This window comes from Vulpes lagopus, chromosome 7, assembly GCF_018345385.1.
Source record: "Vulpes lagopus strain Blue_001 chromosome 7, ASM1834538v1, whole genome shotgun sequence".
NCBI lineage: Eukaryota > Metazoa > Chordata > Mammalia > Carnivora > Canidae > Vulpes > Vulpes lagopus.
In genome coordinates, this window is record NC_054830.1 from 45,083,695 (window position 1) to 45,100,842 (window position 17,148).

The 17,148-nt window shown below is 38.2% G+C and overlaps 1 protein-coding gene across 2 annotated transcripts in view; it reads right to left on the reverse strand.

The window, feature by feature from the left end:
- Window positions 1-17,148, reverse strand: part of SUMF1 (sulfatase modifying factor 1) — a 124,447-nt gene that overhangs the window by 90,631 nt on the left and 16,668 nt on the right. For both annotated transcript variants that reach the window (XM_041764727.1, XM_041764726.1), the window contains exons 2-3: window positions 15,534-15,707; window positions 11,556-11,630 (exon numbers count right to left, since the gene is read on the reverse strand). In XM_041764727.1, the coding sequence (XP_041620661.1) occupies window positions 11,556-11,630; window positions 15,534-15,707 (249 nt within the window). The remainder of the gene's footprint in view (window positions 1-11,555; window positions 11,631-15,533; window positions 15,708-17,148) is intronic.

The following is a 17,148-nucleotide window of genomic DNA, read 5'->3' on the forward strand; positions in this document are numbered from 1 at the left end:
ATCCCAGGGTCCTAAGATCAAGTCTCACATCAGGCTCTTTGCTAGCAGGGAGTCTACTTCTCCCTATCCCTCTGCCCCTACTTATGTGCTCACTCTCCCTCTCAAATAAATAACTAAAATCTTTAAAAAAAATAAAAAATAAAATGTTAACTAGGTCCAGTGACTTCTCACTGCACTTAAGAAGAAACTCAAACACCTCTGAGGCTACAAGCCTTATGTAATACAACTGCTGCCTACTTTTCCAACCTGTCACCCTACATCATAATCCCCTTTGTTCATCACTCCTTCATTACTGGTCATGCTGGTTCCTACTCCTCATCCAGGTTTCAGCTCAAGTGTCAGAGAAGCCATCCTAGAGCCCACAAATAAAAGAGCCAAAAGAACCCAACCACGCTACACTGCAGTCACTTTCTATCCTGTTACTCTGTTTTATTTTATTCACAAGCTTAGTCAGTTAGAAGTTCACTTGTTTAGAGTCATAATGTTATAACCTCCACGAGAGTGAGGATTTATACCCAGTTCCCTGCTGTATCCACAGCACTTAGAACACTGCCTGGCCCATAGCACCTACAAGATAAATATTTGTTTAATGAATAAATTCACCTGTTTCTGAAGTTTCCATGTTTTCCAAACCCCTCCCCACTTTGGGTGACCATCGTCTGGATAAATACCAATTTCAGATAGAGTCTTTCAGTGGGATATCCTTTTGAAAAGAGAGAGACTCAGCTCCTAGCTTATGACTTTTACCCAGTGGGAAAGATCCTATGCTGGTTCTCAGGTACCAACAGGTCGGAGCTGCTCTCCACATTACCTAGAATTGAGGCAAGCCATTTCCTCTCCTGGACCATGGTTGCTTCATCTATAAGAGGAAGGTTTTTTTTATCAGATGATTTTGAAAGCTCCATCAATTCTAAATCTTCATTTTTGCATAAGTTCTTCTTAAAACTGGATATCTCCTGAGTATGACTCTGTACTCTATAGTCAATCTTTGTCTCACATTAGAGGTTTACAATGTAAACATCAACATTTTAGAGGCATGGGATATCAGACATTACTTCTTTATCCAAGTCAGATCTCAAAAGACCTATGACTTGACAAGAAATTTAAGGACTCCTTAAAGAGACATTTCAAATCTGAGCCTCTGGAATCCCAGCATGTGTCATTCATGCTCATTCTGATCAGCTGTCTTGCTTTGGAGCAGTCTGGGAAAAACTAGACCCTGCTATCCTATTATATTGGGTTCTCACCTTCCAGGGTTATCAGGCTTTGCTTCCTGAGCCTACACCACACACCAACTCCTCAATCAGACAAACAACTACTCTTTTCAAAAACAGACACAAAATACAGTTGTGTGACTATGTTCTCTTCTTATCTTATCCAATCAGCCAGCCCTGGCCCCCCATCCCAAATAACTCAGTTACCCTGATAGACTAAGCCAGTGTTCTCTTGCCAAGGAAAAGCAACTTCCCAACATAAGACAGGTCGTACCAGGTCTGAGCCCTGCAGCATTCAAAAACTAAATTCTCCAAAAGATGATACCCAAATGGCATTTTTCCCTTTTTTTGGCAAATATTTATTAAGTGACAATTACTATGCTAGGGATACAGTGGTAGAGTGCATTCTCTCCCACCATCATATTGAATATATCTGGGAAAGGGAAAGGCATTCAACAAATATCTTCACAGGGATGCCTGGGTGGCTCAGTAGTTGAGTGTCTGCCTTCAGCCCAGGGTCCTTCAGTCCTGGAGTCCCAGGATCAAGTCCTACATTAGGCTCCCTGCATGGAGCCTGCTTCTCTTTCTGCCTGTGTCTCTGCCCCTCTCTCTCTGTGTCTCTCTCTGAGTAAATAAATAAAATCTTAAAAAAAAAAATACCTACACAAATAATTATAAGTGACATAAATGACATAAAGGGAAAGCACAAGAAGTCACAAGAACAAATAAATGGAACAATCTAAATCTGGAATGTAGGGTAACAGAAGAGCGTTTCTTAAACTCTGAGCATCTAAAGGGCAGAGGGGAGGGCCATTTTTCATCTCTGTATTCTCAGGAATAGCACAATATCTAGAAGACAGTAGGACATTTTTGATTGTTTGCTAAACAGATTACATTTTTTTTAAAACAGACCACATGTTAAGCTAGAAAGCAAACTTTCAAACAGAGAGACAGAGGTAGACTCCTTTGCATCACTAGAAAAATCAAAGAACACCCCCACCCCCCACGGATAATGGCAGATAATCAAGGAAGCATGAATCCAAACAGCTCAAACAATATGTCCCTGTATAGACTCAAAAGAATTGAAAGCAGGGACTCACTTACACACCAATGTTCATGGCAGCATTATTCACAAAAGCCAAAACAGCTATTAGATGTGAATAGCTGGAAACAATAGACATGTCCATTAACAGATGAATGGATAAACCAAATGTTGTCTAGAGAAACAAAGAAATATTATTCAGCCTTAAAAAAATGAAATCTGATACATGCTGTAACATAAACAAACCCTGAAGACATTTTGCTAAGTGATGTAAGCCAGACACAAAATGATACTTCTCTGAGGCACCTAGAATAAAGAAACTTATAGAGACGCAAAGTACAATCAAGGTTACCAGGGGACTGAAGGAAGGAGAATGGGAAGTTATTGCTCCTGGGTACAGAGTTTCTGTCTGGGATGGTGAACAAATTCTGGAAATGTATAGTGATGATGACTGCAAAACATTGGGAATGGATTCAATGCTAGTAAACTGTACATTTTAAAATGGTTAAAATGTTAAATTTTATGTTTTTGTATATTTTACCACCCCCCACCAAAAAAAAAAAAAAAAAAAAAAGGATATATCACTGATATTCCTCCAGCCAAGGACTCTGAGGTAATCTACGAGGATTTATTCCACAACAGCAAATCCTTTCAAAATATTACAATTTGGCAGAGTGTTATATATGGCATTATCAAATCTTACAAATGGACAATAGTAAAGCAAAGCAAAGCAAATTTACCTCAATTTTCAATTAGAGATAGTACGTTGGAAGAAACCAGCATAATAACATTTGCTAAAAGATTTTTTACATGCTAAGTCCTGTATTAGGTGGTTTCTTGTACATTATTTAATTTTGTCTTTATAATACTCTACTTAGTGGGCATTATTACTCCTACAAGAAATTGATTAAAACAAGCAAAATGCTAGTTACTGTGAAAAAAAAATAACCAGTGTTGTGCTGGAATAAAATGAACAAAAATACAAAATCAGCACTAGCGGTAGGCAAGACAAAACTTGTGGTCTATATCTGACCAGGTTACCAGACTGACTGCCTTAAAAAAATTAAAGTCAACATTCTCCTGAGAATTATAACAGGACCTGAAACTCGATACTGAGGGAAAAGAAAATGAACCAGTGTAACCCCAAGATGATCCAGATGTTGGAATTAGCAAAGATTTTAAAGCAGCTATTATAATAACAATCAGCCAAGAAGTAAAGGTAAATATTCTAAAAATGAATAAAAAGATAGGAGTTCTCAGCAGAGAAATAAGAAATGTATTTTAAAAAGAAACTTTAGAATTGCAAAATACAATATCTTTAAATCTCACTGGATAGGCTCAAGAGCAGAATGAAAATGACCAGAAAAAAGAGAGAACATGAAGACATGTCAATAGAAAGTACAAGATCTGCAGAACAGAAAGAAAAAAAAAACATTTTAAAACAATGAATAAAGCCTCAGGAACCTGCAGGATTACATCTAACACTCATGTACTGGAGTCCCAAAAAACAGGAGACATAAACGCTGAAAAAAATATATGGCATAATGGCTGAAAACTCCCGCAATATGGTGAAAGACGTAAATCCACAGATACAAGAACTTCAACAAATAGAAGAATCTAATCTCTAAGAAAACAATGTCCAAATGTCCAAATTATAATCAAACTACAAAAAATGACTTTTTAAAATCTTCAAAGAAGCCAGAAAATAATGACACCAATACATATAAGAGAACAGTGATTCAAATGGCTGTTTTCAGAAACCAAATGGCCAGAAAAAAATAAAACTACATTTTCAAAGTGATACAAGAAAAGATGTGCCAACCCAGAGCTCTGTATCCAGTGAAAATATCTTTCAGAAATGAAGGAGATGTGAAGATATTCTCAGATGAGGAAAAACTAAGAGAATTCGTGGATATTAGACTTGTTCTCAAATAAATGCTAAAGGAAGTTATTTAGGCTGAAAGGAAATGATAGCAGGGGAAAACAAGAAACTTCTGGAATAAAGAGCAACAGAAATGGTTTGGGTAAATATAATATTTTTCTTCTTTAAATTGAAAAAATATTTATGCATGAATGTCACAAGCACAAATTATAACACCATCTTGGGTCTTTTCAATGTATGCAGATGTACTATGTATCACAACTATAGCATAGGGGTAAAGGGACATAGCATAGGGGTAAAGTGGTTATAAGGCACTTAAATTTACTTGAAGTGTTAAAATGTTAATTCTGATAGACTATAAGAAGTTAAGTACACACATGGTAATCCCTACAGCAACTACTAATAATACCAAAGATAGAACCCAAAAGCAACAAATTAAAATTAAACATATAAATGGAATACATATCTATCTGTTCAAAAGTGGGTTTAAGAGACATGGAAAAAAGACTGATAAGAGCTGACCAATGCCTAAATGGAGTCCACAAGAGAGGTAAATAAGAATGAGGGAAAGGCAGTATTCAAAACAGTAATGTTAAGAATAGTCTGGACTGGGCAGCCCCGGTGGTGCAGCGGTTTAGCGCCGCCTGCAGCCCAGGGCGTGATCCTGGAGACCCTGGATCAGGTCCCACGTCGGGCTCCCTGCATGGGGCCTGCTTCTCCCTCTGCCTGTGTCTCTGCCTCTCTCTCTCTGTCTCTATGAGTAAATAAATAAAATATTAAAAAAAAAAAAAAGAATAGTCTGGACTTGTTTGTAAAAATGCCAGTTCTCAGATCCAGGATGGCCAATGATACTCAAGCCAGATAAATGAAAGAAATCAATTCCTATAAATACCATAATCCAAATGTATAACAAAGACAGGAGATAATCTTAAAAGCAATCAGAGCCAGGGGTGCCTGAGTGGCTCAGTCAGCTGGGTAACCAACTTGATTTCAGCTCAGGTCATGATTTCAAGGTCATGGGATTGGGCCTGACTAGAGCTCCACAGGGAGTCTGCTTGAGGTTCTCTCCCTCTCCCTCTGCCCACCCCCACCTGTGCACCTACGCTCTCACTCTCTCTCAAATAAATAAATAAAATTTAAAAAAAAAAAAAAAAAGCAGCCAGAGTCAGATCACCTACAAAGGAATAGCAACAGACTATGAATGAATGGCAACAAGAAATGCCAAAAGACAGTGAAATCATCCCTTCAGTGTATGGAGAGAACAAAACTGCCAACCTAAAGTTTTTACATAGTGAAAACATTTTAACAATAAAACAAAATTAGAGATATTTTCAAACAATTGATAATAAGAACATTTACTACCAAAGGATGCCCTGTAGTCAGAAGATACATTCTGTCTGAGATACAGAAAAGAGGGCACAGATAGTAGTAATGATAGCAGTAACCAAATATTGATTATATAGAAATGTATTAGTAATATCTAAGAACTGGAAGAAGAGAACAAATAAGAATGAAATAGTGCGTATCAGTAATACATAAGTTGGATGGGGATAATCCAAGGTCCTAGTATTATATGGCAGAAAAATTAAGGAACTAAAATTTAGACTTTAAGTGTAAATATCAGGGGCACCTGGGTGGCTCAGTGGTTGAGTGTCTGCCTTCGGCTCAGGTCGTGATCCCAGAATCCTAGGATCAAGTCCCACATCGGGCTCCTCACAGGGAGCCTGCTTCTCCCTCTGCCTATGTCTCTGTCTTTCTCTATGTGTCTCTTATGAAAAAAAAATGAATAGATAATCTTAAAAAAATAAACAAATCTGAGTATTAAAATAGCTTAACTAGTGAATGAAGAGGCATATAGTATATAATTTCTAAGGAGACAAGTAAAGTTAGAATAAGGAAGAAATCGAAAAACATCCTAGAAATTGAAGAAAAAAGAAGAGAAAATGCAGGCAATAGATAGAGCAAAGAATAAAATGGTAGAAATAAAGTCAAATATATCAGTAATCATAATAAACTATATATAAACATAAAAAAACTTGACTAAAAGACAAAGACTGTCAGAATGGACTTTCTAAAAACAGTTATATACTATTGACAAGAGATATACCTAAAAACATCAAGATACAGAAAGATTGGAAATGAAAAGATGGAAAAGTATATGTTAGACAAAAACTAAAGAAAGAAACCACTGTATCTGTGTACCGCTGTAGATAACAAAAAATACACTTGAAAATAAAACTTATTAGAGAAAAAGAGAATCCTTATATGACCAAATTCAACAAGAAAGATACATTTCTACATTTATGCACGTACACTTCTAAGTTTAACAGCAAAGCTTTAAAATATATAAAGCAAAAACAGAATCACTAAGAGATATGATGTTGGACATTAGAAAATATTTAGATATAAACAATTACAAATATACTACAAAACTTGTGGAAGTAAAGGGATCATTTGGAAAGAAATCCATAGATCAAACAGCTTAAAAAAGAGGGCCCAAAAATTTCAAAACTAAGCATTAAACTTGAGAAGTTAAAAAAAAAAAAAGTAGCAAGGAAGCTAAGTGACTTTTCTCAAAACCAGCTGGTTAACAGCAGAGCTGAGGTTTAAAACCATTTCTCCCTCACTTAAAAGCTGTGATCTTTTCCTTATGGCTTTTCTGAATAAACAAGCCCCAAAATCAGTTTGAGAAAGAAAAGTCTTGGTGGTCGTGTGAAAAAAGAAAATTCTCAAAGGCGAACTGAGGCTGTCCAAGGGAATGGTGGTTACACTACCAGAAAAGTAAAACTTCTAGCATCAAAAATGAGGTTGAGCCATTTATCCATCAGGCACATGTTTTGAGTTATTTTAATTTACTTTTCCTATGTACTGGAACTTGCCTTTCTGAACAGTTTCTGGCTTGGCTTACACTATTTAACTTACTAAAGCTTTTCTAAAAATTATTTTTGGCATATGACCTCAGAATCTTGCTGGGCCCCAAGGCATTTCTCACCACAACCCATGCACATTTAGGTAACTGAATCACATCCTTACTAATGGCTCTCTTTCTCGCCTAGTCTTCAACCAGTTGTGATTATATAAGAGACAGTCAGGCTGTGTTATTCCCTGCCTTTTGTCCTGGTCCAGCATCATCCAAATAACACACCATCCAGCATTACTTGGGCAGGATATGGCTGTCCGAAATTGTTCTTTACTTTAAAAAAAAAAAAAAAAAAAAAAAAAGATGACTTGGTAATTCTGATTCCTGAAATCGGCTTTTGGTTAAAAAGAACTCAAAATAACCTACCCTCCTCCTTTATCAAGGACACCTATTCAAAAATTTGATTCCTTATAATGTTAGCAGATTCAGAAAGTGCCAAACCACAAACCAGGAGATAACCATTGTTTCTCAGGCTCTCACCAAGAGCAACTGTTTTCTCCCCACTCATGGCCATCCCTCATGTCAAAGATTTATGAGATATATTAATAACACAATTATTAAAATGAAGCATACTTTTAAAATATTTATTTTTAAACTCTACTTTATTTCAATTAAAGTTTATTTTGAGTATAAATACCACAAACAAAACAACAAGCAATGAAACTACTAATCTTAAGGAAAAGCTATACTTTCTAAGACACTTGTTCCAAATTGGGCATTCAAATAATAATCACAAATAAGTAGATTTCAGCATGCACATGGGCTCTGTTTTAAACCATTAAATTCACACAGTTTCAGGTATTTTTGTAAGCAAACCGTACAAGTCAGTTAAATGTTTTGTCCCGAAACTTATATTAAAAAATTAACTATAATTGCTCTACCCAACCCACCCTGCACATCTTTGATGGTGTCAACTGCCCTTTGCCTTCGTGGCCAAACTATACCCTCCTACGTTTACACTTACACGTAAGTGGACAGCCAATCCTTCTCATACTGTATGGTTGGAACTAAGCATGTCAGGTGACTTTCTTGTGAAGTGGAAGGGTGGATTGCCTATGGGCCCCTCAGTCCCAATGAGGGCAGGAGAAAGAAGCCGTCCTCCTCTCCCATCTCGCTCCATGAGGCCAAGGGCTGAGAGAAAAGCCCTGTCCTCCCCTCAGAGGCCAGGGGTGCTGCTCTCTCCCATGGTGCCAACGCCTGTGTGTGTTGTGTATGTGAGCAATCCCACATGTGGGGGGAAATAAACACCTGGCACTGAAAAAAAAAAAAAAAAAAAAAATCTTAAAAAATCTTAGATTTGAAGATGACAGCAGCAACAGCATAGTTTTGAGATCTCTCCAAATCTGTGCATAAAACCAGTCAGAACAACTGAATAACAACATCAAAAACCCAAGAACAATGAGCACAGCCAATGCCACTATCTGAGGTCTTGCCATAGGGTTCAAGTGCGAGTCTGATCAGGCCTGTGGACGATTTCCAGTTTGCAGGAAATGCAGAGGACAGGGAAAACAGGTGAGCTGCACCATGAGTGTGTAAACAGCATTTAGACCATGGGAAAGTCCACAGGTTAATCGCCCTGGATTCTTTCAGAGATAAACTGTAAGGGATAAAACTAGGGTGGGGCGGAGGAGGGGAATGGAGCAAAGGAAAGGAAACCTACAATTAAGACTCCTGAAAGACACAAGTTTACCCTTTAAAGGATAGGATTAAACTATGGTAGCCATGGGATGTACACCTGGTGATAATACTATAAAGAAGTACAGGGAAGCATTTACTTTAAAAAGCAGGATAGGGGTGCTTGGGTGGCTAAGCTAGGGTGCTTGGATTGGTTGAGCATCTGCCTTCAGCTCAGGGCATGATCCTAGGGTTCCGGGATCAAGTTCTGCATCGGGTTCCCCACGGGGAGCCTGCTTCTCCCTCTGCCTGTCTCTGCTTCTCTCTGTGTCTCTCATGAATAAATAAATAAAATCTTAAAAAAAAAAAAAAAGAAAAGAAAAGAAAAGAAAAAAAGTAGGATAATGGCAACTTTAGGGACAGAGAAGGGTAATAGGCTGTGGCTCATGGGGGGGTTACCAGAGCATGCAGAGAAGTTCTAACTCTGATTCAGGTGATGGTTACAAGCATGTTCACCTTAAGATAACTCAGTAAGCTAAACATTTGCTTTGTGTGTTTGTTTCTTTTTTAAGGAAAATTCATATCACTGATATAACCTATCACAAAAAGAACATTTATGATGACATTTAAAATACATTTATTTAAAAGTCATATGAAACACTTAAAATAATTACATGAAAATAAACAGTATCATAAAATAATTACATGGAAGTAAACAATATTACTAAATTCTAGTTAGCTACTGTAGCCTAGGCAAGGTTCCAAGGCCCATTTTGTGTGTTTAAAAGGAGACTAACAAGTGTTGCTGAGTGTTAATGACATGCTATGCCCCTAAATGAGACTTCTGTCTTGACTTATACAAGTCCTGAAAGAGATCTGAAAAGGGATCTTGATCACTCCGTGATTCAGGACTATCTTATGCTTTGCCATATACCACCTTAACTCATCTCCTATTTCACTTCAAATCTTCTCCTGGACCATCCCATGTCCTATGCTTCTGGAAACACTGGGCAAATAAAAGGTCTGGTAGGGGTGCCTAGGTGGCTCAGTCAGTGAGGCAGTTAAGCATCTGCCTTTGGCTCAGGTCATGACCCCAGGGTCCCAGGATTCCCTAGGGTGGAGCCCTGTGTTGTGTTCCCTGCTAAGCAGGGAGCTTGCTTCTCCCTCTCCCTCTGCCCCTCCCTTTGTTCACACACTATCTCCCAAATCAATAAATAAAATCCTAAAAAAAAAAAAAAAAAAAAAAAGGTATGGTGCATGAGGGTATGTAAGGCCTAAAAAGGGGTTTAAAAACAAAAACTTAGTGCTCTCAAATCATCAACAGATTCATTTTATTCATTCCAGCCCTTTCTAAACATGCTTAAAAGGTTTGCTTTTCCATTATGAGCATTTAAGCAAGAGACCAACACTAGGATCCTATGAGAGCTGCTTGTTATCATCCTAGTTACAAGCACACACACTTCGCTAGGTACTCACAGGGCACCTTCAGAGCCTAGCAATAATCTGCCTTTGCCTTTATGCCTAATGTGTTTGGAAGTTCTCAAGTGACAAGAGGCCCCGTATCTGAAAGAGCAAATTACAAAAATAAGTACAAAGGCCCTCCCTCATCTGAACTCCATATCTTAAAACAAGGCACCACATCCTGACTTGCTGGCTCATCAACACTAGGCCACCGTGACCTCAAAGCCCTTTAAAAAAATAATAATAATAAAAAAAAGAGTTGTATCAGATTACATAATAAAATAAATTAAAAACGTGTAATGAGCAAAATAACCTGAAATTTAAACCCAGCCCGGTCATGTTTTAAAAACATTTATGTAAAATACATACAAAAAAGTGGCCTGATTCTCCGATAAATGAATTGAGAGCAAGTCTGGTTTTACCTCACTCTCCCCCACCACTTTTGCTATGTTCATTTCAAAAGAAAGAAAATGGGAGCCAGGACGGTTTAAATTTTTTGGCACTGATGCTCGCAAGGGAGAAGAACAGTGACGCCTACACATAAAGACCAAGTTCAGGCAATTGAAAGGGAACTTGTGTAACAAAGAAGATTAGGGTTGAATTTCTGTCTTCAATCTCTGTATCTTAATCTGTCTCCCTTGCAACGAAGGCTAACCTCATTTCCTCTCTCCTCTCACTACCTCCTGCCTCTTCTGCATTTCCTACCCTCTTTGTTTTGTGAACCCTCAGCCTCGGAACTTACCTACACTCTTTTCCTTGTTTTTCTGTTTTCAGCCTCCTTATGAGACATGGGTGTAAACGAATATTCCAACACACACAAATCCCAAGTTCCACTCACCACACAGGTGCTTATGGAAGCCCAGTCCACTGTTGCCATGATTTCTGAGAAAAATACACCTAATTCACATTCCCAGGATCCTCTCCATGAAAGCAGGTGCACCCTGGGTGGTAAGGTGCAATTTCCTATGAATATCCAGAGCAAAAGGTCCCTTTCATGAATACCATTCTGATCATAGGAATTCATGAATGTTTCCATAGGAAGCTCTCTCTCCACTTACATCAAGCTGGAAGTACAGAAGTTAAAAAAATATTCACATTTAACCCTCCATTCTAGAAATGACTACAAGTAAAAGAAACCCAGAAACGCCCATAGCCCAGCTGAGGCCTCCTCAGCAACAAAGTGTGGCACTCAGGTGCACAAGACAGAAACTTAAATCAGACCCAACACTTCTTCAGATACTGTCCTGGTCATGTGCTATTTTCCTCAAGATATGGGGCCCTGGCTCTCCTGGGCAAATCTAGTGCAGGAATGGTTAAGTGTGAGGGTGCTGAGGAGGGTGGCATTTGTAGTTTGGAGTTTTCACCCAGACCCTTTCTAACAAACAGTAGAGAAATTTAAGAGCCTATTTAAACATTACTTACTGCCTGTTGGATATCAGTCTTCACTTGTTCACTCAACATGCCTTCAAAAACAAAGGAGTCACCAAACTTCTCAGCCTAAAAGGAAAAAAGAAAATTAAAATCCAGAAAGGTCGTAACAACATTTTTCACATGTACCATTTTCCTTGTGTGCACTGTAAAAGTGATTCTTCTTGTCCAAATGAACTTCAACTTGTCTTTTTTTTCTTTCTAAAGATTTTTATTTATTTATTCAACAGAGACATTGGGAGAGAGGCAGAGACATAGGCAGAGGGAGAAGCAGGCTCCTCATGGGGAACCCAATGCAGGACTCGATCCCAGAACCCCAGGACAAAAAGCAGACAACCACTGAACCACCAGGCATCCTGAACTTCAGTTTTTCTTTTGACTTCCCAGAGGATTCAGAAATGACTTAAAAGCATCTGGCTTCCTCTTAAAACAGGTTAATATCAATCACGTACAGAGACCATTGTCTTTCCAGGTTCATTTAGCTGATAAGAATGCAGACTCGAGGAGATTAGCTTTGGAGAATGTGATTGCTCCTGTTGATGGAAACACATCTCCTCAAGTATTCCAAATGACTTGGAAAACAATAGTATTCTTTACATGTCAGATTACATAATCAACCTTTGTCCTTTGTTCTGCTCCTACAATCCAGCTAAAAGAATTAAATGACATTGTTTGCTGATACTCTGATACACTCCAGTTCTACCAAGGGGTCAACTATGTTTACAAATCTCAAGTGGCCAAGTGAAGCATCAGACGGAAATCTGTACTTTGATTATTTTCATTTAACATTACTGTCTCGAGTCTTCATCTACCTCGTTTTATTTGTTGCACGTGACCTCTTTCTTCAAATGCCCATATTAATCCCTTGGTCTCCATGATTCTGCTCTTCTAGGTTCCCTCTTCTTTCTGACTCTTCTTACTCCTCTTCTGAATTACATGGGCTCTTCTTATAGCACCTAGAACACTGCTGCTCCCTAGTGCTCTGCCCTTGCCCTCCCTCTGCTCTTTTTCTGCACCCGTGGCTCTCAGGCTTTGTGCAGTATAGATCACCTGGCCAGTTTATCAAACTAGAGTTTTGATCCTGGAGATTCTGATCCTAGAGGTCTGGGGTCACGCCAAGGACCCTGCATGTGCAAACAGCTCAGCTGGTGATTCTATATAAGTGATCAGAGAGATCACACTTTGAGATATACTGACCTGCGGCTAAACAACCTCCTTCAATCTCATTGCTTTAATGATCAGCAGCATGCATGTCAAACGACTCTCACATCTCTACCTCTAGGACAGGCCTCTCCTCAGTGGATGATATTAACTGCCTGCTAGGCCTTACAAACACCTCAATCTCCTTTCCCTGATCAGCGCCTGTCATCTATTCTTCACCCCTGCTCTTTTTCCTCTTTCCCTCATGGGTAAGTGCCTAAGCACCTAAATCATCCCTTCATCCAATGAACATGCATCAAACGTGTTCTGTTTAGGGGCACCTGGGTGGCTCAGTCAGTTGGGAGTCTACCTTCGAGTCAGGTCACAATCCCAGAGTCCTAGGACTGAGCCCTGCATCGGGTGGGATCCCTGCTCCATGGGGAATCTGCTTTTCCCTTTGTCTCCTCCCTGGCTTGTGCATTCTCTCTCTCTCACTCAAATAAATAAAATTTTAAAAAAATAATTCTGTCTTTAAAACAGAAATCTCTCTCACTCAAATAAATAAAATCTTAAAAAAAATAATTCTGTTTTGTTTTAAAACCCACCCTTGTTCAGTGCCTGACTATGAACTAAGTGATAGAGATACAAGGTAATAGTAAAGAGGCACAGTCCCTATCTGCATAGCACTTACATGTGGGGGCACAGACGAAAATCAAGTCAGAGAAAGAAAGGAAGAAAATAATTACAACTTTACTTGATCTTGTAAAGAGTATCAAGAAAAGCCTCTCTTTAATAGAATGGGCAGAGGAAGTCTCCTCGAGAAGGAAACATTTAGCTGAGATAACTCAAGAATGAGAAGGACCAGCCATGGTAAAAGGGGATCAGGCATGGGAAGAAGGAAATTCTAAGTAGGAAAGAAAAATATGAGCCGAAACCTCAAGATGGAAAAAAATGCTGAGCTTTTAAGGAATAGAAACAAGACCAGATGGGCTTGAACACAGTAAGTGGAGTATGATATAAAATGAAGGTGGAGGGACAGAAAAAAAAACTGTAAGATATCATAAAAATATGAAACATTTATCTAAAGTAGGGGTTCTTAATACTTTTTGTGCCCTGACCCTTCTGGCAGTATGGTGAATCTTAGGGGCCACCCTCTCAGAATGAAATATTTAAATGCATAAAACAAAATCAGTATGATTTCAAAGAAAAATAGTTATTTCAAAATATTAATAAAGTTTGTGCTATAGTAATATATACATGTTCTTTATTAATATATTAAAGAAGATCTAGTGGAAGGTCTCATAATTATCATCATTTCTAAAGTGGAGATGAATGCAAACAATATTTCAAGATATCTACAACAACAATACATGACAAAAATGTTTGTGATTTCTATTGGTGACAAACATATAGGTACTGCTACTATTACTATGGTTTATCATCTGTCTCATAATTGAAGGAAATGCTAAATTTCAGTCAAAGAGTAGCAAAAAGCCAGATGTCATTTTTCTCCATCTACGTTCCTGGATGCCCTAAATTCTGTTTATTCTATCTTCTTTATGGAGAACCCTGGTCTGAGGGTAGACTTACATAGACTATTGAGGAAACTGATCTGAGACAATCTATATGAAACAAAAAGAAGAGGGACTTCTGTTTACTATAAACAGGTAGAAAAGAGAAAACTGCTTTGTATATTTTAGGAAATTCCAAAGGACTGTGATGCTACAAAATCAAATTTGAAAGTCGTTCTGCTTTCAGCATGTACTCTCAAATTACTTTTTATTTAAAAGAAGAAAAATGATGTCTCAAATTACTTTTTATTTAAAAGAAAAAAATGATGTTTGGGGCTGGGGTTGAGGGTAAATAAAACAAAACAAGGAATTCACACACTAAAGGCAAGAGTAAAGTCCTTTGGTGAGAGAAAATGGGTAGCCTACAAAACAAGTATATTTTAAACACTTAGAGAAAGTTTCATAAACTAGAAAATCTCCTTCCCATTCCCTTTTAGAAGAAGTATCTAATTCCAGAACCTTGCTTTGGGATTCAGTGACCAGAGAATAACCTGGAACTGCTATAGAAGAGCCTATGAGTTGTCAGGCATTGAAATAAAACCCACAGGAGCCCCTGGGTGGCTCAGTCAGTAGGGTGTTCTAACTCCCAATTTCAGCTCAGGTCATAATCTCAGGGTCATGAGATCAAGTCCTGTGTCAGGCTCTGCACTGGACATAGAGCCTGCTTAAGATTCTCTCTCTCCCTCTCCCTCTGCATGCCCTCCCTCATCACATGTTTTCTCTCTCTCTTTTTCTTTCCCTCCATCTCTCTCTCAAAAAAAAAAAAAGAAAGAAAGAAAGAAAGAAAGAAAAGAAAGAAGACCACATAAATCAAAAGCTGTATTTCTGCATCTATTGCTTAATGAAATATGTAATGCTTGCTGAACAACCGAACTGTAATTTTTTTTTGACAGGGAAAAGTGGCCTTACTTTAGATGCTATCTGTGATCTCAAAAAGCCTGTGCAGGCAATGGCACTCTCTGGCATATTAAAGCATTGACACAATACAGCATGATGGTTAAGAACACAGACCCTGGCATCTCACTGCCCAGGCTTGAATCCTAGCTCCACCACTAACTAGCTGTGCCAACTCAGGGCAAACCACTTTTCTAATCTTTAGTTCACTACCTGAAAAATAACTGGCCTTTGTGGGTTTGCTAAGAGAACTGGATTAGATGAAATATATATTAACTGCTGAGCAGAGTACTGGGCATCCAAGAAAAAGTGGTTAAATGACATTGGAAAAGAACAAGTTCTTCCTTCCCCATCCCAACCCTATTACCTCTGTCAAATAGCCAGTGGAGTTCACAAACTTCTCAAAGTCAGCATTACTGACTTCATAGGCATCCATGTAGAAGGCATCAATAGAAACTCTCCTCGCAGGTGCTTCCCCATCTTGCTTTATCTGAGGATCATCTGTGCCCATTGTAAACACTCCGGCGGGGATGAGGACCATCTGCAGGGAAAGGGGAGATGAGGAGTCATGCCATCACAGCCAAAGTGGACTAATACAAAGTGCAGAGTGCTTAGCACACAGTAAACACCCAGCAGTTTTAATACACCCACCACAGAAATCACTGTACAATCACTAGAATCACTCCATGCTCCTAAGAAAGGACTAGTCTCAAAAAGAAGTGAAAATTCTTGGCATGCCTGGCTGGCTTAGTTGGAAGAGCATGCGACTCTTGATCTATGGGTCATGAGTTCAAGCTCCACACTGGGTATAGAGATTACTTAAATAAGCAAATATTTAAAAAAGGAAAAAATGAAAATTCTTTAGGAAAGTAGTTCTTTATTCTAAACTCTACTCAATATATGCCTTGGAAACAGGTCTGGAGCAATAGTCACCAAACTGCTAATTTCTGGAGGTCAAAGGCAGGGAGATATTCCACTTCTTTATACATTTGAGTATATTTTTTCCTTTAACATGCTCTCATTTCTTTTGAACCATTTTTAAGATCAAATGCAAAACATGCTGTATATAATACTCTTTAAAACCACCAAGTAAATGTGGGTCTCCAATGAAATAGAGAAAGCTTAAATCATTGAAGTAGAATATCTAAAAAGCTTAATAAAGGACTATGTCTTGTCCTTATTATATCCTTGTCCTTAATTGATTCCTTATTAAAACTCTAATTGCAATTACTTTAATCCTATCTACTGTCTCACACAAACTCTAAACTACAAGAGGCCAGTGGACTGCCCGGTTCACATCTGTATTTCCAGCACTAAATACGGTGCCTAAAGATTGCGGTTAAGATATTCGGTTAAGAAATGCAGGCCTGGGGCGCCTGGGTGTCTCAGTTGTTTAAATGTCTGCCTTCAGTTCAAGTCATATCTCGGGGTCCTGGGATCAAGCCCTGAATCAGGCTTCCTACTCAACCAGGGGTCTGCTTCTCCCTGTCTCTGCCCCCTCATCTGTGCTTGCTCTCTCTCAAATAAATAAATAAAATCTTAAAAAAAAAAATAGAAAAGAAATGCAAGCCTATGCTCATCATGAATCATTAGGGAAATATAAGTAAAAACTAAAAAGAGACTATACATCATGCTCACTAGCATGATTATAACCAAAAAGACTGACAATAACGAGTATCGACAAGGATGTGGAAATTAGAATATATTCATATATTATATATGTTGGTAGGAGTGTAAAATGATGTAGTTGCTTCAGAAAAGTCTCCTGGTTCTTCAAAAATCTAAAAAAAGAGTCACCATATGAACAACTTCACTTCCAGATATATAGCTAAGATAAATGAAAATGTCCATGAAAAAAACTTCTTAAATGTTCACAGCAACATTATTCATAATAGCCAAAAAAATAAAAACTCAAAAGTCCATCAAATAATATACAAAATATGGTAAATCCACTAAATGAAATATTATTCAACCATAAAAAG